Source organism: Xenopus laevis, chromosome 1S (assembly GCF_017654675.1).
Source record: "Xenopus laevis strain J_2021 chromosome 1S, Xenopus_laevis_v10.1, whole genome shotgun sequence".
NCBI lineage: Eukaryota > Metazoa > Chordata > Amphibia > Anura > Pipidae > Xenopus > Xenopus laevis.
This window is the reverse complement of record NC_054372.1, coordinates 53,720,901-53,747,743: the sequence shown is the minus strand read 5'-3', so window position 1 is coordinate 53,747,743 and position 26,843 is coordinate 53,720,901. Positions and strand designations below refer to the sequence as shown.

The window sequence follows — 26,843 nt, the reverse complement described above, 5'->3', positions numbered from 1 at the left end:
TAAGGCAGTGCTATGTATATTGCACAAGGCAAGTAAATACCTTCTGTGCTGCATGTTTTGCACATGAATGGCTTTTTTTGGCTCCTTTTAGACCGTCTCACCCTAAGGGCGGAGACACACTCTGCAATTCGGGGAGATTAGTCGCCCGGCGACAAATGTCCTTCTTCACGGCGACTAATCTCCCTGAACGGCCTCCCCTGCCTTCCCGCCAGCTAGAATAAAAATCGCCGTCGGGATGGCACACAGAGCGCTTCCTTTTCTGAAGTCATGAGGAAACTTCGGACGACGTCGGTAAACGAAACACCATCCCGTCGGCTATTTTCATTCTAGCCGGCGGGGAGGCAGTTCGGGGAAATTAGTCGTCCAGAAGAAGAGGAGATTTGTCGCCGCGCGAGTAATCTCCCCGATTTGCAGAGTGTGTCTCTGCCCTAACCAGGCTAGATTCTTTGCTTCGAGTTTTTACCATTCAGACTTTAATAAATAACCCCTAATATTGGTTCACCAGCTCAAATATGTTAATTTCTATGGGAGGATTTAGAACTTTTTGTCAAAATTAGGAAGCTTTCATCAATATATATTATCTGTCGATAATGTATTTGAAGTTGTCAATTGCAACCATGGAAAAGACAATGCTGCTACTGAAGCACTTTAAAAGCAGGGCCCGTAAAGAAACAGTAACAACAAAAAAGTGAAAGTGTTTTAAACTAATAAAAATATAATGTACTGTTGTGCTGTACTAGTACAATTGATATTTTTTCTTCAGAAACACAACTATAGTTCATATAAAAAGTTGCTGTGTAGCCATGGGGGCAGGCATTCAAAGCAGAAAAAGGAGAAAAGGCACAGGATACACAGCAGATAACAGATACGTTCTATAGTATACAATGGGATTCTTCAGAACTTATCTGTTATCTACTGAGTATTCTGAACCTGGCCATGGGCTGTTCCCATGGCTACACAGCAGCTTGTTTATATATAGACTATAGTTTCTCAAGCAAACACACCATTTTTACCAGTGCAGGGCAACAGTGCAGTACATTATATTGTCATTCCTTTGAAACATTTTAATTTTTTGGTGTAAATTAAACACATATAAAAATACATGTTTTACTTTATCACACATAGAACTAACTGCTCTTGTAAAGCAGCAGGTGACAGTGCTCAAGACAAAATATATATATATATATATATATATATATATATATATATATATATATATATATATATATATATATATATATATATTATTTTATATGAATAAAGGTGAGTACTAATAACAGAGAAAAAAACCTCTCAGCTGCTTCTGACCTGCTTCCACCCTGTCTACTGCACCATTATTCATAAAACAGATGTAATTACAGCAAATTTGGAATGGCTATATCATCTGAATGATTATGGAATTGCTTGAGCTTCATATAAGGACATTTACTTGTTCATTTTTAATCTTAGCTCAGAATTCTTTTGTTGATCATCTGTAGGTCTTTTACTTGGATTCATTGCAAACAAGATTTATCTTTCTTTACAGTGATTTTCAAATTTTGAAAGTCCTTTATTTATATAACACAACATATTCTGCAGCTCATTACAGAGATTCTACATCATTCTGTCCCAACCCCAGTGGAGATCTATGAACCTACAGCCAGATGACTGTTTGAAGAAACCATAGTGCCCAGAAGAAACCCATACATATCCAGGATGAACATACAAACTGCTTGGCAGGGGCATAAACTCTTCCTCTGTGATTGCCCCTCTTGCAATTGAACAGGTTGAGGGGTGCCAAATTGCTAGTGCAGAGAGGGCAATAGCTCAAATGAGTATTTTATAACTGAAATCCATCTGTTGGGTGCTTATGGACCATGGCCAACAGGGCATATATTTCGCAAGCATTTTTCAACTTCAGAATGTATGCCTGCCTTCAAATAGATACTATGCTAAGCATAATACAGGTATAGGATGCGTTAACCTGAAACCTGTTATCCACAAAGATCCAAATTACGGAAAGGCCATCTCCCAGAGTCTCCATTTTATCCAAATTTCTAAAAATGATTTCCTTTTTCTCGTTAATACTAAAATAGTATCTTGTACTTGATCCAAACTATGATATCATTCATCTTTATTGGAAGCAAAATCAGCCTGTTGGGTTTATTTAATGTTTACATCATTTTCTAGAAGATCCAAATTACAGAAAGATCCATTATCCGGAATACCCCAGGAGCGTTCTGGATAACATGTACCTGTACCATTTCACCGTAATAAGGACAATTCACCTGCAAATGTTTGAGGCATAGCTGCCCTTTAATTCAGCAAACTCTGTATTAACAGTTATTACACATAACAATTTGAAATATGCAAATGACGTAATGAAAGCTAAAGGATAGGAAATTACTTTGTATACAACAGGCATGTCTAAACTCTGGCCCGCGGGCCAATTGCGGCCCGTTTTCAAATTTAGACCTTAAACAAATATTTGCCCATTCAAGGACAGGCCCAGATAAAAATTGGCACCCAATTGGCCAGCTTGAGCCAGGAGTCGGTCGCTGAGCAGTGCCGTCTATCTTCTTGCTGCGCCGGCTGCGCGCGGTCACGTAATCACTGGATTAGGTGCTAGTTCTCGCCGGAGGTGAGAATGATACGCGCAGTCCAACTGCAACAATATAATATGATAATGAAAATAAATTTTCTGCTACTTACTGGCTGTTATAATGATTGGATTACAGTTATTACATGTTTATAAACATGGATTACTGGACTTTCATATGGACAATTGTGGTGGACTGTGCTGTTGCTTATTAACTCCAAACGGTTTTAATTTACCCAGTTCTTTGTAAACAAGAGATATGTGACCATGGTTACCAAGCTTGTAGAAGTGGGAGTGCTACCAGCGTCTTCCTACATCAACAAAACTAGAATGGGACAACCCAGATAAGGAAGGTGCAAGGCTTATATAGCCACATGTATTGTAGAAAAAGGAAAGCGCAGAATGTTTCAGGGTAGTAACCCTTCCTGGGGTGAAAAAAGGTACAAGTGACTGTTTCCAACATAATGGGTGGAGTTAAAAGATAATTATTCCCAAGTGTTCCATATAACTGCATAATAAGAGCATGCTTATTACTCATTATGTTGAAAATATAATATCACAAGTCACTTCTAACTTTTTTCACCTTAGGAAGGGTCACTACCCCGAAACATTGTGCGCATTCTGAATGGTCTGCCCCAACCTAATTTTACCTCACCAAATCTGGCCCTCGTTGCAAAAAGTTTGGACACCCCTGGCATAAATGTATAGTCACATGACTGCACTTACAAATTATCCTGAACAAATGCACCAGTCCAAGCGTTCTTTTCTACCACCTGCCCCAGCTCAACCAAGGAGTATTTCACTCAATGTATATTTCACAGTAGAGAATGATTGGTTCTCTTTTTGACAGTACACATATAAGATGAGAAAACCCATGGTAGACTTGATGGTGTTTCAGATCATCTGCAATATTCACTGAAACATTTCACACAACATTCTAGAAACTGCCATAATTGAACTGGTAGACATCCACATGTCAGGAATTTACTAATTAACCACATTCATGTCTTTGCCTTAAAACGTTAGCATAACTTATACATTGTGATAAAATTGTAAAATGTGCGGTAAAGCACAGTCATTTATTTCATTGCGAGGTTATAAATGATTGCATATGCACACTAACGTATAGTCCAACATTTACCAAATTTAGTATTTCTCCGCATGGTTTCTTAGGTCCCCTTTCAAGGAAACGTAAGATTTAATTTTGCAAAACATAATTCTTTAATGCAAAACCTTGGAAGGCCATAAAACAAAACATGCTGTATGTGTTAGCCTGTCTGTTATTGCGCTGACAGTGTCTGCTAGGACAGATTTAAAGATTTGTCTAAAAAAAACATATCCAATCTGTTGCTTATTTTCCATTGGTATATTTTTCATATTAAAAGAGTATTAGACACTAAACTGAATAAGATGCTGTTCCTTTTTTTCCTATGCTTTTCCTTTTATAAATTTTTCAATTTTTTTTCAGATTTTCATCATAACATTTCATATTAACTGATCATGTTCCTTTGTTTTTTAAAATCCTGTTGAAAAAGGCTGCATTTGTTCTATCTGTGATATACAAGAAGCAAACACACAGAAAAAATACGATAAAAGTGATATATATACATGGAAGTTCCAAGGGTGGGCTGGCAGACTGGGCTGTCCATTTACCCCCCTAGCCTTGTCTGCTGGACTTACATTGACCGTGAAATTTAGCTGCAAAATGCATCAACCTTTATGGGATATTGTGTTTTAACTTTGTACACATATTGACACCATTGGAGCAAGAGACATATGTCATATTTAAGCAATTTGTATTTAGCCCGAAATAGCTTTAAAGGTTTGCTACAGTCAAAAGGTTAATTAACGTTTAATGACAGTTTTTTCAGCTTTATCACATTCTCAAGATATGTCTGGTTCTTGTCTCTGAGAAACATTCCCAGAACAGCAAAGCCTGTGTCCATGCTGGTCACCAGAAACCATTGTAGTGAATGTTCTCACACCAAGGCTGCTCTTCTGTTCCTTCTGACACTCCTGAAGGTTATCTTAAATCTGCAATCTACTAGACACATTGCATTTGTACCTTTATCTAAAAATAACCATTTCATTATAGTTACTTGAGAGCCCAAGCTAATTTAGTGGATTTTTCCCTCAAAACACAGCATCAAAATAATGAAACCCACCTGCCACTGAAGGCAGCAGTTAGTAGGTAAAACTATCAGAAATTAGCTGTTTTTTTACTGATTCACACCTTTAAAGAGTACAGTTGTGGTGTTATTACATGAATCACAGTGATTTGGTAGGAGGAGGCTTCTAGGTTGGGTTATTATATAAAAGCTATATGCCTGCAACTGCCCTATAAACATGTTCAAGCTGAACTGTACACCAGAGTCATCGGTTTTATAGGGATGCAGAGAAATGTGTCTTGGAAAGGATATGTACTTATTTTAAAATATATGGACCAGGCCTTCACTAACATTGTACAATATATAATTTTGAAATGTTTGATTTGTTCACAGCCATAAAAATGACAGATTCACCCATAACAGTTTTTTTTAAAATGTATGTTTGTTGATTCTCATATGTATTATGGTGTGTCTGGTGTGGATAGTCATTTATAAGGCAGGGCTGTGTTTTCTATATGGGCACATTAGGTCATGTGCCTATGGGGGCTGCCCTCAAGTATGCAAATAAAAGAAAGATGGGGTACACAATACACACACAAAATAGTCCTAATCATTGCCAAACTAACACCACTGCAGAGTCCGAATGTCAGGTAATTATTTTATGCACATGTGTAGCCAAGCGCAAAATTCGGACATTAAAAAGTTTAGATATCTGCCGCTTTTTAGAACTATTTACACTACATAAGAAGTCTCATTTGAAAACATAGGTGCTTAATTGCGCTAGTGCATATATGTGTGGGATCCAATCAGTAATAGCTTTTGTTGGTCTTCCAACCAGGGCTGTGCTGTTTTCGCAACCCCCCTCACGTGAACTCACACACAAGCTGTGCAGCCCCTGTGCTCCTTAGGATGTGGTTGGGTGGCATGCCACCCCTTAAATTTTACCACCCTAGGCGTCGCCACAAATCCAGGCATGCTACTACCAAGAGAATGAAAGCAAAATCTGATTTGTTGCCATGAACAATTGCACTGGTACACATTAGCACCTATTTTAATAAACCAACCTTCTGATTTGCCTTTGCACCAGAATTGACTTCAGTTATGCCAAGCCTACAGTGGTATGAAATAATGGCGTTTAGTCTGGTGGAAGAAAAATGCACATATTTATAAAGGATGATTTCCATGATGCATCGTGTTTAATTTACATGTAAACTTCGCAAATACTCCGTTTATTTTTACACTGTTTTTGTTGAAAGTCATTTCACACAGTTTTATAGACATCACCGTCAATATCTAAAGGATTAAAAAAAAAAAGCCTTATGTGCAAAACTCCATTTAAGTAGAGGTTGCATACCTTTCGTAAGACTGTGTCTGCTAGCAGGGTACTTATTCCACTGACCAAGTGATAGTGAGCATTCATGTGCTTCCTATTTCCTATCACAACACAGTCACACAGCAGTGATAGAAAACATCTACACTTTGTTTCCCATTATGGTGTTTCCCAATGTGAAATCAATGCTCTTGGGGTGCTGTGTATAATGCTGTTGATTGCCAACACACACACACGTAGGGGGTTATTTATCGAAGTCCTAAGTTATCTCCATTTTTTCTGAAAAAAAATCTGCATAGGTTTTTTCGCCTTATTTATTAATACATTTTTCCGAAAATTTTGTTTGCGGGAAAAAAAAACAAAAAAATCATGAAAAAAAACGAATCGTACAAATTCTACAGATTTTAACACAGAAAACTCCCGAAAACCATGAAATCTTTGAGTTATTACACGAAACCCAGCGCAGATCAAAAAATCTTTGGGGCTTCTCCTATTGAATTATATGCAACCTCAACAGATCTGAGATGCCGGATTTTCGGATTCAGACTTTTTCCATCCTTGGGGTATAATAAATATTGAAAAGTTCATGTTTTTTTTTTTTACAAAAAAATTGGATTTTACAAATTTTTCGGGTTTTTGGCATTTAGTAAGTAACCCCCTAACAGTGTGCTTTTTTCTTTTTTGCTACCACAATCATTTTCTATAAGCAACAATAGCAGTGTCAAAAGGTAAATTCCCAAAGTACCTTGTTTATAAATAAACTCCTGTGTCATATCAGGTGATGCAGAGCTGTTAATCCCACCAATAAGCAGTGCTGTTAACAAATGAGTGTTCGATGAATCCCCAGTTGAAAAGACGTGCCTGTTGAAATATCAACATTTTTTCAATTTCATTATGATTAATGTTTGCTTCTAATTAAAATGTACCCAACATAGACAGGACAAGTATGAAAGAGATGCGTGAACACTGGCTGATGGCCAAAGGGAAAGTGATACAAATTCCATTTATCTTCTCTCTGAAGTGTTTGTTTAGGTCCCTCCCTGCTCCCTCTCATTTTAGCTTTATAAATCACCATTCTGACACCTGCTGTAGCGCTTCTGTGTGGTTATCAATATGGGTGGATAGCCCTCCTTAGGAATATTGTAAAAGTGATATTTTAACTAAATTTGGACTTCAGTAATGTTGACTAATTCTGCATCAGAAATCTTTGGTATGTCACTTATCTGTGTTAATATTATTGTCTTGAATACATTAGGCCTGTGATAATAACCTTGCAGCCCTTCAGCTGTTGCAAGATACAGTGAATTCCTAGGAAATGTTATAACATTACCCTTATAGAAGTGTAATGAGTGGAGGACTCTTATTGCTTCACCATTCAATTAAAGTTTAGGTTTCCACGACCATACTAGCATAACTAGAAATTACTTGGCCTTGCTGTGAGATCTTCTTGTGATCCCTTCTTACCACAAAACAGGGGGTTGTGGTATATATTGATTCATATGCATATAATTAAGCTGCATGTCATTCGAGCTTCCTTTTGCTCACCATTCATTTGGACCCACCAGGCACCACAAGTTTTGCCGTTACACCCTGTTTTTTCCTTAAGAGCCTTTAATTGTAGTTTTGCATAGAGAAGAAAATCTTTATTCTTTTTCACACAAGCAAAATCAATCATGCAATTTGAATGAATGAAGATACAAAATCATAAATTAACAATATCTGCTATGTCTTTGTCTAGTAAGGACGTTGAGAAAACCATCCAACAGCATCATAATATAACAGAGTTATATAATATGCAATTAAATAATTATAAAACAAAGTAAGTCTTGCCCACTGAATAAATAAAAGCATGAATTACACGCATGCAAGAAAAAAAATGAACTATTGTACCATAAAAAGAATATCCTCATGGCTAAAGAAGCAAATCTTTAAGACACATATACATTTAAACTCTGGTCTTCATTATTACAGGAAATGCTAGATTCCATATTAAAGGATCTATTTGCAAATATTAAGCAGCAGTCTTATTTCTTTTACCTCTAAGTTTCAATAATGTTAATGACTGCTGTTTTAGTCTAGCTGATGCTTCTATTACCCAACAAGTGGTTTAATGCAGCTTTGATTTTTCTTCTCCCATATACCTCCTGTTGGTGCCATGGTGTGCTTTGATGTAAGTGGGGTCATGGTCAGTTGCAATGGGCCATAAAAGAAACACTCAAGGGGTTATTTATCAAAGTCCGAATTTATCTCAATAGTTTCTGCTACAAACTCTGATCAAATAATCATTGGGACTTCTGCCATTGATTTATATGCAACCTTGACAGGTCTGAGATACAGGATTTTCAGATTCGGATTTTCCATCCTAGGGATTTAATACATTCCGAAAAATTCTTGATTTTTTTTTTTTTTTAGAAAATCTGACTTTTAAAAAATCACAAATTTTTCTTGATTTTTGCATTCGGGGTTTAATAAACAACCCCCTATGAGTTCATTTTGTAATAACCTTAAAATTATTGCTATAGGTTTGTGTTATATTGGCATGTCTACAGCATTTAAATAGTGAATAAAGTTGTAAAATATAAGGATATACTTGCTTTATATTGTTAGGAAAAAACAAGTGATTTCATGGCGGATACCGGACCTTGTTTTCATGCTTTTTGGCTCTGTTTACATTTAGTGTGAGATTTCTACCTTGAAAAATGTTCCATATAGGGGCAGCATGTTGACTTGCATGAGTGCATCAAACACTGTTTTATTTTATTCCCTAAAACACTATTTGAAGACATACTTACACACACACATACAAATGTTAATGAAAACAAACTGCCTGTTATGTCATTGGACACTTAATATATATTGGAAGACTTGTGACCCTAGAAGATGTATCTAAGCAGATACTGTCTTTTCTCTCTGACCTTTGTTGCAAGCTGTGGCTGTGTGCCAGGTCTGCCTGTTGCACATTCTTAGTTTTTTCATGGCTGCAAACACATTTAAGTCCAAAGAACATATGCTGCTGACTGCCAGGAGACGTTTTGTGGTTTTGGTTTGTTGGATGAAGTATCTTTTCACTGTTAACCCTATTAGAGCCAAGCAAGACATGAACCTTTTATTCTAGAATCAAAGCCTATATATATATATATATATATATATATATATATATATATATATATATATATATATATATATATATATATATATATATATATATATATATATATATATATATATATATATATATAGGTAAGCAAATAGACAGCACTCCAAGGAATATTCACCAGGGTAATATATTCGAATATATTACCCTGGTGAATATTCCTTGGAGTGCTGTCTATTTGCTTACCTACATTTAACCTACCTTGACTAGCACCCGGGTTCTGATCTGGCTGAAGGTGTGCGTCCACAAGAACTAGTATATATATATATATATATATATATATATATATATATATATATATATATATATATATATATATATATACACATATATATAGATACAGTATATATATACAACAAATAAAGCTGACCTTTAAAAACTATACAAAATAAAAGCCTCACTAAAATAAAGACTGAAATGAATCTGGCACAACAATCGGTAGAGGCAAACACATACAGAGAGAAACAATATGAAATGATGCGACTTCGGATGTCCTGGAGACCAGTGACCAAAACTGAGGGAAAGTGGGGGGGGTGGTCTAGGTGCTAGACTCTCTAGACAATCTGGGCAGATTAATGAGGGACCTGCAATGTGGTTGGAATGCAGTTAGTTGTGCAGTTAAATCAGTGAAATGCCTATGAATTTGGTAAGATGTTCCAAGAAAAGAGGGGTAGGGCACTGGGTGGTATGGCTGTGGGGGATGGGGGTAGGGTTGGGGGGTGGGTCACAGGTAGCAGAACTGTAAGGAAAGACTACACTTGTCTGCAGAATTTCTGGAACCAGATAAGCAACATTTAAAGTAGGGGTGCACTGAATCCTGGATTCGGTTCGGGATTCGGCCAGGGTTCGTCTTTTTTCAGCAGGATTCGGATTCGGCCGAATCCTTGTGTCTGGCCGAACCGAATCCTAAATTAGGGGTGGGGAGGGAAATCACGTGACTTTTCATGACGAAACAAGGAAGTGGAAAAAATGTTCAAATTTTTTCCCTTCCCATCCCTAATTTGCATAAGCAAAATAGGATCCGGATTCGTTTCGGTATTCGGCCAAATCTTTCACAAAGGATTCGGGGATTTGCCGAATCCCAAAATAGTGAATTTGCTGCATGCCTAATTTAAAGATGATAAAGGTTAATACCACCTTTACATGTATTTATTCAGATTGCAATGTGGCAGTACTTGATCGCAGTCATAAAAAGAAAACAGTTCTGGACACATCCCTTAGAAAGAGTATATTCTGAGTTAACGTTCATTTACCAATAATGTTTTTGGCACAAATTCTACACAATTACAATTACTAGACTTTCAGTAAAGTTTAATTGGTTTGCAGCATATTATATAGCATTTCAGTATAACTTAATTGTATTTTATCAAGTGAGATTTTACTTATATTGTATGAGTTAATAGCAGTCAATTTCTAGACTTTTTGTAATGCCATTCTGTTTTCCCCCTTTTCTTTCCTTCAGCTAAAATTAGGCCCATGGTTTGGGTTATTGCTAGCTGCCGAGTATTTATTACAGAAAGGCATAAGCTTAAACCTTTCAAGACATGGTAAAGTAATGCATGGATTTGTCTCTTTGACCCTTCTTGCCCTGTAGCACTTAACACAACATCACTATCAATCTCCAAATGGAATGAATTGACTGAGTATATAAACATATAAACTACTCAGTTTAGTTTAAGATGGCTAGTACTAAGAGAACAGAGAGGCTTTGTCAGCTTGTTCTGGAAGCTGGCAAATGAAACATAACATTACATTAAATACAAAGAAAACAGGCTGATTTGCTGTTACTTATTTTCTTTAACTTTTCCCCTTTGTTTTGTATTTTTAACTGGATTATAGTAGTGATAATCCAAAGAACTGATAAAACAAACTACTGTTGGGACAGTGACTTGGTACAATTTCATAAAGGTTGATTTTCACATGCTGACTTTCTGACAGAGATTAAAAGCCAATCGGAAGGGAACAAATTGGGTACTGCAGCGAGGGCACTCAGGAAACAAATTCGAAATTGATATTCCCTGGGGTGCATACTAGCTGCTCTGGAAACACTTTGCAAATATCAAACCAGTTGACTATGGGTGCTTTCATTTTAGCCACACAAAGATCTGGTCATGTGTCGATACAAGATCTGTAGCAGTTGAGAATAACGATAGGCCTGTGCAGACTAATGGATTAGACCCCATGGCAAATAAAAAAATTTAACCTGAATTTCGTTTAGGCTGCTTTACAAAAAGTTATACTGGTGTCCAAACCATTTGGTTCATACCAGCTGACAAAGCAGACCAAGTGTGCTTAATAGATTGTTAGACACAGGGTCAGACTGGAGCATTGGGGCTCCACCGGGTTCTATACTTCCAGGGCCCATGTGCATACACAAATAGCACAAATTATCGTTTTTTGGAGCAGGTCTGGGTCGGCGGGAGCCCACGAGGGCTTTTTCCCGGCCTGCCTTAAAATACTGGAAAAAAACATTATTGTATTTCTTTTCAGAAGGTTTTAGTCTAGTACGACAATTGACAGAGAAGAGGTAGAATTAGGAAGTTCATTTGTTCCTAATCTATATCTATCTATATTGAATTCTATATTGTATATTGTTTACCCCCCATTTTACTATTTTCAGGGGACCAAAATCAGGGAAATATATGAAGCACTATACAGTATATTGGTGAGACGACAAAATAATGGTGTAGAATGAGGGAAAACTGTAAATCAGATGATATAGTATTGAGGTTTCCCTGTATTCCATTTAAAATAGGAGTGCCTACCTCTTTCCCCACCCACGCTGCTTATTTACACACGCCGTCTCCCAGCAGACATGGGCTCTCACTGTTTTAGTTCATGTTTATAGGGTAATAAAACCACACTGATCTATACTCAGCCTTTGTATAAAATGCTCCACAAGAGGGATATTGTTTTCTTGGATTGAATCTTAATTGAATTTTTGTCTTGTGAAATAAATACTAATCTGGTAATATACTTTTCTAGAGTACTTGGCAGAAGTATTTCAGCCTGAAAAGCATACTGGACGAATGCATGCCCACATATAATCTGCTGTATATTAGAATGAACTAGAACCATTTAGTTGTCCTCTGTATTTTGTTTTCAAGACAATTTCTGTGAATAACAAATATCAGAAATCATTGCTGGACAGGAAGCATGGCAGATGAAATATTGATATATATTTTTTATGAGATAATGTTATTAACTTAAACTATAGAGTCCTGCTAAAACTTGAAATCACGGAGCACCGGCTGATTAAAACATCCATTTATTTAGAAACATAGTTAAAATTAGACAGAGCATGTTAGACCCAAAGGATCCATAGCTTTAAAAATATGGAACGCTTCACGAATTTGCGTGTCATCCTTGCGCAGGGGCCATGCTAATAGAGTCCTGCTAGAGATGTCGCGAACTGTTCGCCGGCGAACTTGTTTGCGCGAACATCGGGTGTTCGCGCTCGCCGGAAGTTCGCGAACGTCGCGCGACGTTCGCCATTTTGGGTTCGCCATTGTTGGCGCTTTTTTTTGCCCTCTCACCCCAGACCAGCAGGTACATGGCAGCCAATCAGGAAGCTCTCCCCTGGACCACTCCCCTTCCCTATAAAAACCGAAGCCCTGCAGCGTTTTTTCACTCTGCCTGTGTGTGCTGAAGAGATAGTGTAGGGAGAGAGCTGCTGCCTGTTAGTGATTTCAGGGACAGTTGAAAGTTTGCTGGCTAGTAATCGTTTTGATACTGCTCTGTTATTGGAGGGACAGAAGTCTGCAGGGGTTTGAGGGACATTTAAGCTTAGGTAGCTTTGCTGGCTAGTAATCTACCTTCTACTGCAGTGCTCTGTATGTAGCTGCAGTGGGCAGCTGTCCTGCTTCTGATCTCATCTGCTGACTGCTGCAATAACAGTAGTCCTTGTAAGGACTGCTTTTATTTATTTTTTTGTTGTTTTACTACTACTACTACTACTACTATAAGAGCCCAGTGCTATTAGTCTAGCAGTGTTGGGGAGTGGGACTGGTGTGCTAATCTGCTGCTCCTAGTAGTTCAGCAGCACCAACTTTAATTTTTTTTTTTAATATTCATTTTTTTTTATTTTACTACCGCTGTAGTAGTGTATAAGTTGACCTTTTAGGCATTATTTGCCCTGTAGGCATTATTTGCACACTGTTTTCTTCAACCCGCCATCTAGCTGTGTGACCTTGTTCACATTCTGTCTAAATATCCATAATATTACCGTCTCCAGAAAAAACACCGGAGTGACTTTTTTCAAGCAGCCATAATATATTTTACGTAATCCGTATCCACCGCTGTAGTAGTGTATACGTTGACCTTGTAGGCATTGTTTGCCCAGTTTTTTTGGCCGCAGCCACTGAAGCACAGAGGCCAGAAAAAATATGCCATATAAATGCTGAAAATTTTTTGCCATACGTTGACTCAACGTATATGGCAAAAAATTACTATTTTCAGCATTTATATGGCATATTTTTTCTGGCAACTGTGCTTCAGTGGCTGCGACCAAAAAAACTGGGCAAACAATGCCTACAAGGTCAACGTATGGCAAAAAATGACTATTTTCAGCATTTATATGGCATATTTTTTCTGGCAACTGTGCTTCAGTGGCTGCAACCAAAAAAACTGGGCAAACAATGTCTACAAGGTCAACGTATGGCGAAAAATTACTATTTTCAGCATTTATATGGCATATTTTTTATGGCAACTTTGCTTCAGTGGCTGCGTCCAAAAAAACTGGGCAAACAATGCCTACAAGGTCAACGTATGGCAGTTGTTTAAAGAGAACAGTAGATTACTAGCCAGCAAAGCTACCTAAGCTAAAATGTCCCTCAAATCCCTGCAGACTTCTGTCCCTCCAATACAGAGCAGTATCAAGCAGATTACTAGCCAGCAAACTTACTATCATCTGTCCCTGAAATCACTAACAGCTCTCCCCCTACACTATCTCTTCCAAGCACACACAGGCAGATTTTTCAGATACATTTTTGCCCTTGATCCCCCTCTGGCATGCCACTGTCCAGGTCGTTGCACCCTTTAAACAACTTTAAAATCATTTTTCTGGCCAGAAATGTCTTTTCTAGATGTTAAAGTTCGCCTTCCCATTGAAGTCTATGGGGTTCGCGAACCGCTCGCATTTTTGCGCAAGTTCGCGAATATGTTCGCGAACTTTTTTTCCGACGTTCGCTACATCCCTAAGTCCTGCTAACATTGTGTTGAACAAACACAGGAGATGCAGAGAAATGAACCTTTCCTTTTCACTATGCATGCAAGTTACCTATCCACACAATCAGGCAAATCATTTGCCTCCAAAGAATTCTGTAAAGGAACACAAATTTAATCAACAGGTAACTCTAGGTTTTTGAACGTGGCTCCAGAATGGATTGTACCTTTATTTCTGCACGTGTTTTTCCGCGGAAAGAAAGTTGCATGCCAGCGAAATTATATAATCGAGTAATATTTCTGTATCAATTCTGAAATTAAGTCACTCTTCACTTTCTCCCTTAAAGCAATTTGTCTTTTACATGTAGGTTTTGTGTCAGAGTTTGTTATTTACTTGACAGTTAGCACTTATACATCATTACTCTGCGCTGACTTTGAAAAGCTGCTATCTAACTGCGAATGGCGGATGGATTTTCTGCCATTCTAATTAATTGAATCAATGTTATAGAATCCACTGGGTGGCATTAATACACAGAGGGAGCCAGTAAGGGGCAGGATATATATCTACAGTATATTATAAACTGACACATTTAACAATGCAGTTATAAAAATATTTAAAAAAATATAAAAAAATTAATAAAGTGTATTTGTTATCATAGTGCCTCAACGGGGTTGTTCACCTTTTTACTTTTACTATGATGTAAAGAGTGATATTGTGAGGTTCATTTTCTATTATTTGTGGTTTTTGAGTTATTTTGCTTTTTATTCAGCAGCTCTCCAGTTGCAATTTCAGCCATCTGGTTGCTAGGGTCCAAATTACCCTAGCAGCCATGCACTGATTTGAATAAGAGAATGGAATATGAATAGGAGAGGGCCTGCATAAAAAGATGAGTAGCAATAACAATACATTTGCAGTATTACAGAGCATTTGTTTTTTTAGATGGGGTCAGTGACCCCCCATTTGAAAACTGGAAAGGGTCAGAAGAGAAAAGCAAAAACGCAAAAAGTTATATAAAATAATCAAGACAAATTGCAAAGTTGCTAGGAATTGGACATTCTATAACATACTAAAAGTTACCTGAAAGGTGAACCACCCCTTTAACAAACGTATGCACAAGATTTTGTAGCTTCTGTCTCAGTAGATATTAAAAGCCTTAGCTATAGTTATGTACAGTGCAATTAGATATGGCAAGTAATATTTAGAATAACCGTTTCCAGACAACACCTCTATGTCTGCAGAGGCTAACCCATGTAAGGTTCTAAAACAGTGCGTACCTTCTTGGTTTAGGGATTAAATTACCAAGCATTTGGCATTTTATGTAAAATGTTCTTTATTATGGCTTTCTCATACCTACAGCATGAGTCACCAGCAAACCAGAACACATTTTGGCTAAACTGCATGATGAAGTGTTCTGGATGCACAGAAAAATTAATCCAGACTCCAAGCAGAGAGAATTCTCGAGGGTTACCTTAAAAATAGTCTTCAGAAATCTAAACAAATAATTGATTGCACCTTGAAAAATGTTTGTTAAATGTGCAGATATGGAAGGAGAGATACATTCCTCTCACTTCTTTTAGCCGGTCCAATTGCCGATCACTCCTTTACTCACAGATGTATGCGGTGATCAGAAATATACAAGCATTTGCTTTGCGGTGCCTCTTAGGCAAATAAAATTAGAAATCTTACTGAGCACAAACTAGAATATCATATTTCTTTATGAGCAGACCTCTGATGATTTCTGTGTTTGGTAAAAGTTTGAAGCAATTTGCTTAACTTTCTCATGCATAGCTTTTTGAATTAGAAAAAATGCTGTTCCAATTTCTATTCTGACTAATTTGTTTTTGTTCGCTGTTGTTGACAACAGCCAAGTTGCTTAATTCAAATGTCTTTATTATTATTATTATTATTATTATTAATAACAGAAATAATGGACAAAACATAATTGGGTTAATTGACCAAAGTGCAATTTTGAGCACATTGACATATATTTTCCCCACAATTCAGTGTTTCTGTTCCCCAAAATCCCAACGCCATTGCAGTTGTAAGGGGAGTGTTGCGCCTGTTGCAACTGCGTCCAATTTGAAAAAATTCTAGAACTGGGGATACACTTCGCAGCAAATTGGACTCAACTATGTGGAAGTCTGTCTGGAGCCATTTCTTGTCTTCGATCCACGAGGGACATCGGTGTTTGCTTCTTCAGCTGTAAGTGTGCCTATTGACACAAGGGAACACTAGAGCTACCACTTGGTTAGGAGGCTGGGTCAATAGGCGCAGCATTTATTTTGGAACAGGAGGCAGGAAGGACTAAGGAACGAGTGCAACTCTACAAAACAGCAATTTTGAGCACCAAATAATGTGATGCACCATGGATGTTCTGTAACAGGCTAATACTGATAGACCCACATTTTCTGCATACCCAAAGGAACTAAAGTTTTTATAAACTTGGGAACCTATGACATAAGAACTTACAGGCACAAAAGTGTATTACCGTTGCTATTGCATAGAGATATTGCTTCACAGCACAGAAAAACAAAAACCTGCCCATATAACCGATGAGATGGTTCTTCCTCAAGGTCAAGGTGATAATGACCAAGGCTAGCTTGAGAACAGAATACATCCAAGTCAGGGGGGGGAGGTCCAGGAGAATTTTATTCTCATGCACTATATATAGTCATAATAAATAGTTTTTTTGAAAAATATTAACTAAAAAAACGCATTTCACAAATGTAGTGGGTTGCAGCAATCCCTTTGGGATCTGACATAGAATAAATGCCTGCCAGCATATACCAACTCAAATGTAATCATTCTTGTATCCTTTATGCAGTAAGCAATAAAACTGTCATGGTAGTTCAAGTTAGAAAAGGTCTCACAGTTCTGTTATGCTATGTAGTGGAGTCCCACAGCATTATAAAAATGTCATGTCCTAATAATTTAGGCTGTGCAATAAAATTGTAGCAAGGCCCACTTATGAGGAATTCACTATATTTGATGACTGTTGACCTTAGTTGACTTACTGGGCATAACAACAGACCACACAATGTACTATATAATAAATGTCAAATAAGTGGAGATTCTTCTAATTGTAATACACAGTTTTTAACTGTTAGCGAGCAGAGAGAACTTTTTTGGTAGTCATTCACCAGTCACTCAAAAAGTTGTCCAGATTCATAATTTCATTTTTGAGGTTGCTGTTCTTGTAATTCTACAATATCTGGACTTTAGAGCTCACTTTAATGCGCTTCATAGAGCTCATGTAACACGATAATCTAATAAGAGTCAGGTCAGGATGCAAAGACGCTGCTACGGTATGGAGATTGGCATACATGCAAAACAGATGACACACAAAGCATTACTCATAGCAAGACAGATGATGCACATGAGATAGGATAAATGTACATTATGTACATACTGGTTAATATATAGCTCTCTGAGAGAGATGAACACCTGGAATATGTTGCGGTATTTGTAATGCAAGAACACTAGTTTTTGGCACTCAAAGAAAGCTCGCTTGGTTTTGTAGAGCTAAATACAACTGGCAGGAGATTAAATAATGATAGTGAATAGGGGGGAAATGAGGAGGCAGTAAGAAGCAGAGAGCTGGAATGCAATATGAGACAAAACAGTATCCCTTACTGTTGGTCGTTTTTATAAATCCTTAGTATATTGTATGTATAGTGCAGGGGCTAGTGTTAAAGGAGAGGAGCCCCTTTAAAAATGCAAGAAAATTGCTCCTCCCCTAATTAACTCACCCAAACCGCATTTGTTACACTAAACAATTCCTTTTGACTGTTTGCAGAGTGGTGGCAATTATTATTCCACAATCACTGGGTCATATTGGTGAACCTTTTCTATTAGTGTACACAGCATGGTCAATTATTTCATTTTGACGTCATTTAAATTCTGATCTTCATTTATGTTTGTTAGAAATAAACCCAAGATCTGATTCTTTGTCATTCAGCAAAGAAGTAGAATCCTATTCCCAACTCTAGAAAGACTGCTGCTAGCTGCAATGTGAATCAAAGCTGACAATTAGCACTGAGGTGTATTTGCAGACCCATATAGTGGAATGATTTGCATGAATTTCATATAGCTTTTACGCATCCATGAAAGTATTTAGTGAACCATCTGCCGGTGGAAAAATATAGTGCACATTTTATTTTTGCACCACTTCACTGTGAATGTAACTTCTTACTGGGAAAGTTAGATTTGCAGCCAAAAAGACCCCTCTAGTCTTGCTATGTGTGCAATCAGAATTCTCACTGCAATAACTGTCTAATGAAGAATATTACCTTGAGAAATGCAAATGTTTGTATTTATGTAAATTTCCCCAATAAACAGTAAAATTGTAAGTACAGGTATAGGATCTGGAAACCTGATATCCAGAAAGCTCTGAATTACGGAATGGCTGTCTCCCATAGACTCCATTTTATCCAAATAATCCAAATTTCTAAAAATAATTTCCTTTTTCTCTGTAATAATAAAACAGTAGCTTGTACTTGATCCCAACTAAGATATAATTAATCCTTATTGGAAGCAAAACCAGCCTATTGGGTTTATTTCATGTTTAAATGAATTTCTAGTAGACTTAAGGAATGAAGACCCAAATTACAGAAAGATCCGTTATCCGGAAAACCCCAGGTCCCGAGCATTCTGGAGAACAGGTCCCATACCTGTACTTGTTTTCAAGTTTTAACTTTTTTAATATAACCTTTTCTCTGCTGGTTGGTGGATTGTTAGACACTTTTGCAGATTCACAAAACCTTTAGTAGGGGTGCAGAGAAAGGATTTTTGGATTGTGCTTATTTTTTATTAGTTATATCGCCCCAGTTTTGCTGGGAAAAAGCAAGTAGAACACAAAAGCAAAGCTACCCACCTTAACGAAAGGGACAAGCAAAATTGTGATGGATGCAAGTCTTTGGGCTACATTACGGGGGTTATTTATCAAATGTGGAATTTCGAATGTATGTGATTTTTTTACTGTAATAAATTTGAATGTACTCACAACTGGAATGGGAGGTTATTTATGAAAAACTCGAACGTCTAATATTCGATCGAATAGTCCTGACCCGAAAATTTGAATCAAATTCGATTCAAGTTTTCCTCTGACAAAAAACCTTGAATGTCAGGAAGGCAAGTAACGTATTCAAATGGTTCAACAGACCTCTGCCATTGACTTGTAAATGAACTCGGCAGGTTTTAGGGGGCAAAGATTCGAATTAGAACTGTTTCCATGGTCGAGGTATGATAAATCTCACATTCAAATTTACATTCGAGTTCTTTTAAATTTGAATTTGTGTGTTTTGACGCAAAAAAAATTTGAAAACCTTAATAAATCTGCCCTTGGTCTATTATTTTTATGTTCAAGTAACTAATCAAACTTATATGTACAGTGTAAGTTGATCATTTTGGGGCAGATTTATCAAGGGTCGAATTGAAAATTCACATTTTCAAGGTTTTTTTTATAGTCAAAACAGTCAAATTCGACTATGGAGTTTGATTCAAGTTTTTTTAAAAAATGTTTTGAAATTTATCATACTCTGGCCTTTAAGAACTCAAATTCGACTATTCGTCACATAAAACTTGCTGTTTAAGTCTATGGGAGAGGTCCAGGGATCACTTTTGAGTTATTTGAAGCCTTCCTGACAATCGAGTTTTTTAAATTCCAATCAAATTCAATTCGAGTTTTTGGGTAGATTCTATTCATCAGAATTTGAAAAATCCATTTTATTAATACATTTCGATTGGTCGAATTTGGAATTTATGGAAGTTTTGGGGAGTTTTTAAAAACTCACATGAATTAGAAATTAGACTTTTGATACTGTAAATATGCCTCTATGTGTCCTTAGATTACTGTGTTGTGTTCATTTGTTGCAGTAGTCAGAGAATTAAACAACCAACCCTTGCTTTCCCAGTATAATTGTCCTCCAGTCCTGCAACCCAGCCTTCAGGACTTCACAACTGGAAAACAAATTGAAAGCAAGTTACAGCGTAAAAACACATGCAAACCATTTCTTAACCATAAGAGAATCCAGATGTCAAAGCACTCATTGCCAGAGTCTAAATTTCTTTATTTCTTTCTACTGTACCTTACTTAATAAGGCTTTTTTAGACAGTCGGTTGGCAAAGTGTCTTTTAACTCTTTGAGTTTCATACGTACCTTAAACACATGGTAGATTGAAATTCAGTGGGAGTGTTGTTTTCGTCGCTGGGTTTATATTTTTAACGCATGAAGCACCAACAGAAATTCCAAATTTGGTCAGTGCGATTTAAGTCATTGAGTAGAATTTGCATTTAATCGTGCATTCTATAGTTAGTTTGATTTTTAATTCTTGTTTATTTTTTTTGCTTGATTAGAACAGCTTAGATGGATAATAATAATAATAAAACATAACATACCTCGAACAATCTGTAATAATTTACTGGAAAAACAATGACCTAAGCATGAGAATCGATGGAAGCATCTGAGAGGGTTTCTGCCTGCTTACCCTTATCAAACTGTTTTATGGCAGTGCTTTCCCTTAAAGCTCTAATTACACTCATAGTCATCAGGCAGCTATCTAGAACATCTATGCACTCTATTATTTACAGTGCTCTTGCAATTCTATTGGAAATGTATTCCTTTTTTAAAGGGGCATATATATAAACAGTTTACTATTGTATACTATTAACCCTTTTGTGTAGGGATGCACCGAATCCACTATTTTGGAATCCATCTTGGAAGATTCGGCCGAATACCTTACCGAATCTTAATTTGCATATGCAAATTAGGGACGGGAAAGGAAAAAGTGGAAAAAATTGGTTTACTTCCTTGTTTTGTAACAAAAAGTCACGTGAAATTCCACCCTCCCCACAATTTTCATATGCAAATTAGAATTCGGATTCGGTTCGGCCAGGCACAAGGATTTTGGCCGAATCCGAAACCTGCTGAAAAAGACAGAATCTTGGCCGAATCCCGAACCGAATCCTGGATTCAGTGCATCCCTACTTTTGTGTGCCATGTAACTCATGACATAGATCAAAGTGATGGGTGGAAAATTAAATCAATGGCATTGCCACTGATTTTAATGTGGGTGCTTTAGATTCTAAAGGGTTAATGTTTTTAAAACTCTGTGTATACAGGTAGCACTACTGCTATACATATATACATATACATTATGTACTTTGCTCTTGGAAGAAAAGTCACACTTCTTGCTTCCCTAATCATTGGATCTGTCTTTGAAGTGAACACAAAGGCCAGTGGCTGGAACTGGCAGGTACTTAGTGGTGGCAGTGCTGGGGGTAATACTGTGCGTGGCCAACATTATGTATGTTCCAACCTGCAGCTCTCCAGCTGTTCTCTGACTATTTACACATTCATTTTTTGGGGCCCCTAAATTTAACAAAAAGACCCCTCCAAAAAAGTCAAAGAAAACCCATGGGCTGAGCTCCCACATGTAGAAGGAATGACACTTACATCTGCCAGTTTCACAGGATATGTAATGTAAGTAATCTGCTATGTGTCATAATATTATTAAATGGATAATAATAATGAATACTTTATGAGGTCTATGAAGCAAAACAGTGGCCTATGCTCGGGAACAATAAGTGACCATGAATGGCAATTTGACCCCACATAATAATTATCATAATGATTTTAGATGACACTGTGTAGAAAATGTTAAGGAAAGTGCAAGTTAAAGAATTTATTTCCGCTGAGTGGATTTTTTTTCCATTCAGACTTTCACACATGCACAAAAATGTAATGCATGGTCCTGCAGGGAAAAGATAATGTAAGGAGTACTTAGTGTCCTATGTAATTCAAGTTCCCCTCAGTTTGAAATATGACTGTCTCTAATGTTAGGTTCCCTGCTTTTCCAGATAGCATTCCTAGACATCCATAAATCGGAGGCTTTCCTTGTAGTCAGCATGAAACGTAGAGTATTTTTTGACTCTTTAATTGGATGTGAGGGCTTTGATCTTTTATACATTTTTTTATTTCTATAGTAAGCCATGGTAAGGAATGTAAAAAAAAAAAAAAAGATGAAGAAGAGCCTGATACTGTTGGGGGCGCCAGGATGAGACAGTCAAGAAGTGCTTTGGCTGATTAACAGTTTTGAAATATGAATGTGGTACATGCTATCCTTCCAACAACCATTTAGATATAGAAAAATACAGTTTAGGTACAAACATTCACTTTGGCCACTACCAAGCTAAACCAAGTGTAAATGGCGAGCACTAAGGCCTGCAAATGAAATGTTATTTCAGCCAAGCCTGTGGCCTCTTTGCACCTCACAATCTAACCATGACCATTAACAACAGGTAAGGGCTCACATGCAGCCATTATCTGTTCCACATAGCTACAAGCAATTTTGGTATTAATGCTGTAATCTCCACATTAGTAATTCAACACCTAGGGGGTTGTTTATCAAAGACCGAATTTATCTCAATATTTTCTGCTACAAACTCTGATCTAATCCCCTTTGGTTTTTTGCACTTATTTATTATTACATTTTCCCGAAAATTTGCTTTGCGGGAAAAATTATGATTTTCAAATTTTTTTTGGATTTTTCACTTGAAAACTCAGTTTTTTTCCCAAAAACTCTGAAAACTTTGGGGTATTGCACGAAACCAAGTGCACATCAAAAATCATTGGGACTTCTCCCATTGACTTATATGCAACCTCCACAGGTCTGAGATGCCAGATTTTCAGATTCTGACTTTTCCATCCTCAGGGTTTAATTGTGATTTTTGAAAAGTGTGATTTTGTAAAAAAAAAAAAATCACAAATTTTTCCTGATTTTTGCATTCAGAGTTTAGTAAATAACCCCCCTAAGGTCATAATATTTAAATACTGTGTATCTATATTGTGTATGGAAAGGTGTGACCTGTCCAAATTAGCAACATGATGGGAAGAAAACCCTTCCAAAGGTAGAACAGATTGCAGAAATTACCAAAGTTAGTTTCATATACTCCATAGACTTTATTTTGTTTTCTGCTTATTTAGGCTATAATGTGATGATTTCATGGATTTGTTCTAGTATACATATTTGTACATCCATTTTTGTTAGGCACCCTGTTGCAAGCTTGCCCACACAAGTATTGACACTGAGCCTGTCCTGTTTTAGATTAGTTACATTATTTTAAAGTAACCTCACAGTATTGTTTAACAGCATGCTTTGGTCCGTTTCAAACAAGGGATGATGATAATGATATTAACTGTAACAGTGTGCATCTGTGTCTTGTCTAGGCTCATAGAAAACCACAAACTTTAACTAGTAGTATCATGGAATTCCCTGGGAGATTTAGTGGAAAAACTATTTTATGTGCCTTGGGGTCTGGGTTTCATCCACATATAATGAATGCATAGAAACAGATAACAGCATACTAGGCAAATGGTTATGCATTAACTGTGGTACGCTGCATGGAATAAAACAGTGATTTGGAATGTCAGTATAGCATAATGAGTTTTATATACATATAAAAGGCTCCTGCTTAGAAAATGGTTGAGCAATCAGCATGGACCAAAGTGAATACACAGAAATACATTGCAATGGGGGTGAAGTTGATGAATTTAACAGAATTAGTGCATTGGCCCTGTGTGGTTTAATGAGGTCGTTTAGAAACATGTCAACCTGAGATAGATGGAGTGATTAATAGTGGGATAACCTACTGAATTACAGAAGTCATGGCAGGGTAATTAGTGAGCCTGTTCAGCTTCCCTAGAGGTGTCTTTTCAGGGAGCTGTAGAAATTTGGAGTCTAGGAGAAAGTCTGGAAATTCATGAAAAAAATACAATTATGAAGAACATGTGAAAATCACAAATAGAAGTTCAGCATGTACATTGATACAGGAAAGTAGATGTTGGCAGAAGGTTCATAAGCAAAATCCTTGTGTGTAGAACCACAGTTTCATGAATTCCAAAAGAATTAGGTGCAAGGAGAGGTAGTGGACTAGGACTTACGTAGTGTTACGAGTTGGATAAGTAGGTTTAAAGGTGGCCATAGACACAAAGATCCTAATCGTATGATTTTTGGATCATGTGTGGAGTGTGCCGTCATTTTTCGTCCGGCGAGGATCGGTCATTTGGTCGATCGGACAGGTTTGATTTTGACCCGAACGATCCCGCCGGAGCCCATTGCACATCGTAACCGTACGGCTGAACGTTCAGATTACCCCCCCGATATAGCAATTCTCGTTAATGCCATATCGGGGAAAGATCCGCTTGTTTGGCGATGTCGCCAAACGAACGGATCTTTGCGTCTATGGCCACCTTAAGTCTTAATGCTTTCATGAAATCTACCAACCAGGATCTGAAGCATGGATCAATACTGCACCATCTTATTGGCCTCAGTTAGTAAGGGGTTATAGCAGACCCAGTAAGGGGTTATAGCAATTAAAATAATTGTAGAGGGTATATACTTCAAAGTGAGGAGTAAAAGACTATACCTACCCAAAGTAAAGTCTGCAAAAATTGAAAATCAATAGTTATAATAGTTATAATAATTACTATGTGATTACTATGTAATCTATGTGAAAGGAATTGCTTCGCATACACATTTTCTTACAGGTATTACCAATAAACTTAGTGCAGATTATCATAGAAATTAAAGGGAAAAATATGATTATATGATTCATAGCCTTCTGAATGTCACAGGTCAGATTATGCTAAATTCAGACAAACTACAGCCCAATGTTGTCTTCCTGGTGGTCCCTGTGCTGTAGTGAGTATTTAGTTATCCTGGTGGTATAGAACTAAATGATTCTGTGTGTAGACACAAAGCAGCTGTTTCATTTTTGCTTATCAGGCGTCGCCCATCTACAGTCCATCTCCCAGTAAAGAAAACAAGCAGTTTAGCCTTTCCTGCTTGCATCTGAGAGCCTGTAAAACAAACAAGCATGTGAAAAACAAGTTGCAAATAGCCCGTGCCTGTATCTTTCAGAAACTTTTGTTAATATTTGAAAAGTACATAAACATTACATGTAAAAAAAAAAAAAGGATATTTGTTTAGATCCAAATAAACGAGTGGGCTGGGATGGCCCTCGAGTAAAACCTTTGTTTGCTTTCAAGAAACAAGGGTGGAAAAAAACCCCTTCAATGATCTGATATATAATAGGAAATTTGTATTCCGTCACTGAGAGATGCCAACGTGTAAACATATCAAAGAACGTTTTATTCTACCTCATCTGTATGTCAATTACATTCAGCGGCTGAATAGAGGTTTTCAGATGGTTCCTGGCAAATAGCATCCTGCCAAGAGTGTGAATCTGGATTATGCTCACATTTGAATAAGTCCAGCTATACCAAAGAAAAGAGCCTTTTAAACTAATGGCTGATTCCAGGTTTTAATATATTAAAGTTTTGCTCCTGCTGAAATCCATATGTATAATATAAAATTAGCTATTTTAGTTACCTAGTTCTGTTGTACACTTTAAACTGGTCCTCTAAACGCTTGTAATTCATTTCAACTCATTAAAGTGCTCTAATGAGCTCAAGATAACATTTATTTTTTATACTATTTAAAATAGTGATGCAATTTGAGTTTTTATTAAAACACAAATCAGAGGAGCAGATGACAAAATTATTATTATCCTTTATTTATATAGTGCCAACATATACAAACCATGGTCAACTGATGCCAAGAATCCTATGTAGACTGAAATAAAAATGACATTTCATGGCATTAACAAGGCAAAACCTCATTAAACACCATCTTTTGAAGGCCAACTTTTAAATCCATCCACTCGGACTCCCAGCTAGTTAGAAATGCCATGTCAGTAGAAAGATGTCAGTGTTTCTTCAGAAGACCACCCAAGTCTTCTTCTTCTTCTGTGGAAATGTATAATGTCCCTGTGGTGCAAATGAATCAATTGTTTATAGACTCCCACAAGTCTAAAGGATTCTTCATGGTCTCTGTTAATTGAGGTGGGAGCATTGTGCCATCAGAAAGAAATGTAGAGTCCCATGTAATATATAAAATGTAACTTCAAATAATTATATAATATTTGCCAAAATGATTGATTTGCTTTGCTTTATCATCATCATCATCATCATCATTTATTTATATAGCGCTGTCAAGATACGCAGTGCTTTATACAATGATGTATTATTGGCAAAAATTTAATTACTACTTATTTGAAATATGCCCTCTAATTTATCATTTATTGACTGTTGTAGGTGGAAATTACACTGCAAGATATTAATGACAACCCACCAGTGTTTCCCATGGATATACTTGATCTCACTGTGGAAGAAAACGTAGGCGATGGGTCGAAAATAATGCAGCTGACAGCCACCGATGCTGATGAGGTACATATATTTAAATTTTGCATAATTCAGTGATTTATACATTTGACAACCATTTTTGGCATTAATGTTGAAGTATCAGTAGCCTTAACTCTGTTCTGTCAGTTTATTAAAGGAAACATTTTTACTGGTAAAATGTTGAGAAGAAGCACATAAATTTATCGAGGTAAGCAATATATTGTATGTATAGTAAGCCACCCTGACCTTCTCCTCTGTTATTACAGAC

General features: G+C 37.0%; 1 protein-coding gene and 1 pseudogene across 1 annotated transcript in view; one reads left to right on the top strand and one right to left on the bottom strand.

The window, feature by feature from the left end:
- fat4.S (FAT atypical cadherin 4 S homeolog) overlaps nt 1-26,843 on the top strand; it is a 188,033-nt gene that overhangs the window by 97,565 nt on the left and 63,625 nt on the right. Inside the window, exon 2 of the mRNA XM_018243327.2 lies at nt 26,489-26,620. Within this exon, the coding sequence (XP_018098816.1) occupies nt 26,489-26,620 (132 nt within the window). The remainder of the gene's footprint in view (nt 1-26,488; nt 26,621-26,843) is intronic.
- On the bottom strand, nt 12,500-12,558 carry LOC121399610 (annotated as a pseudogene).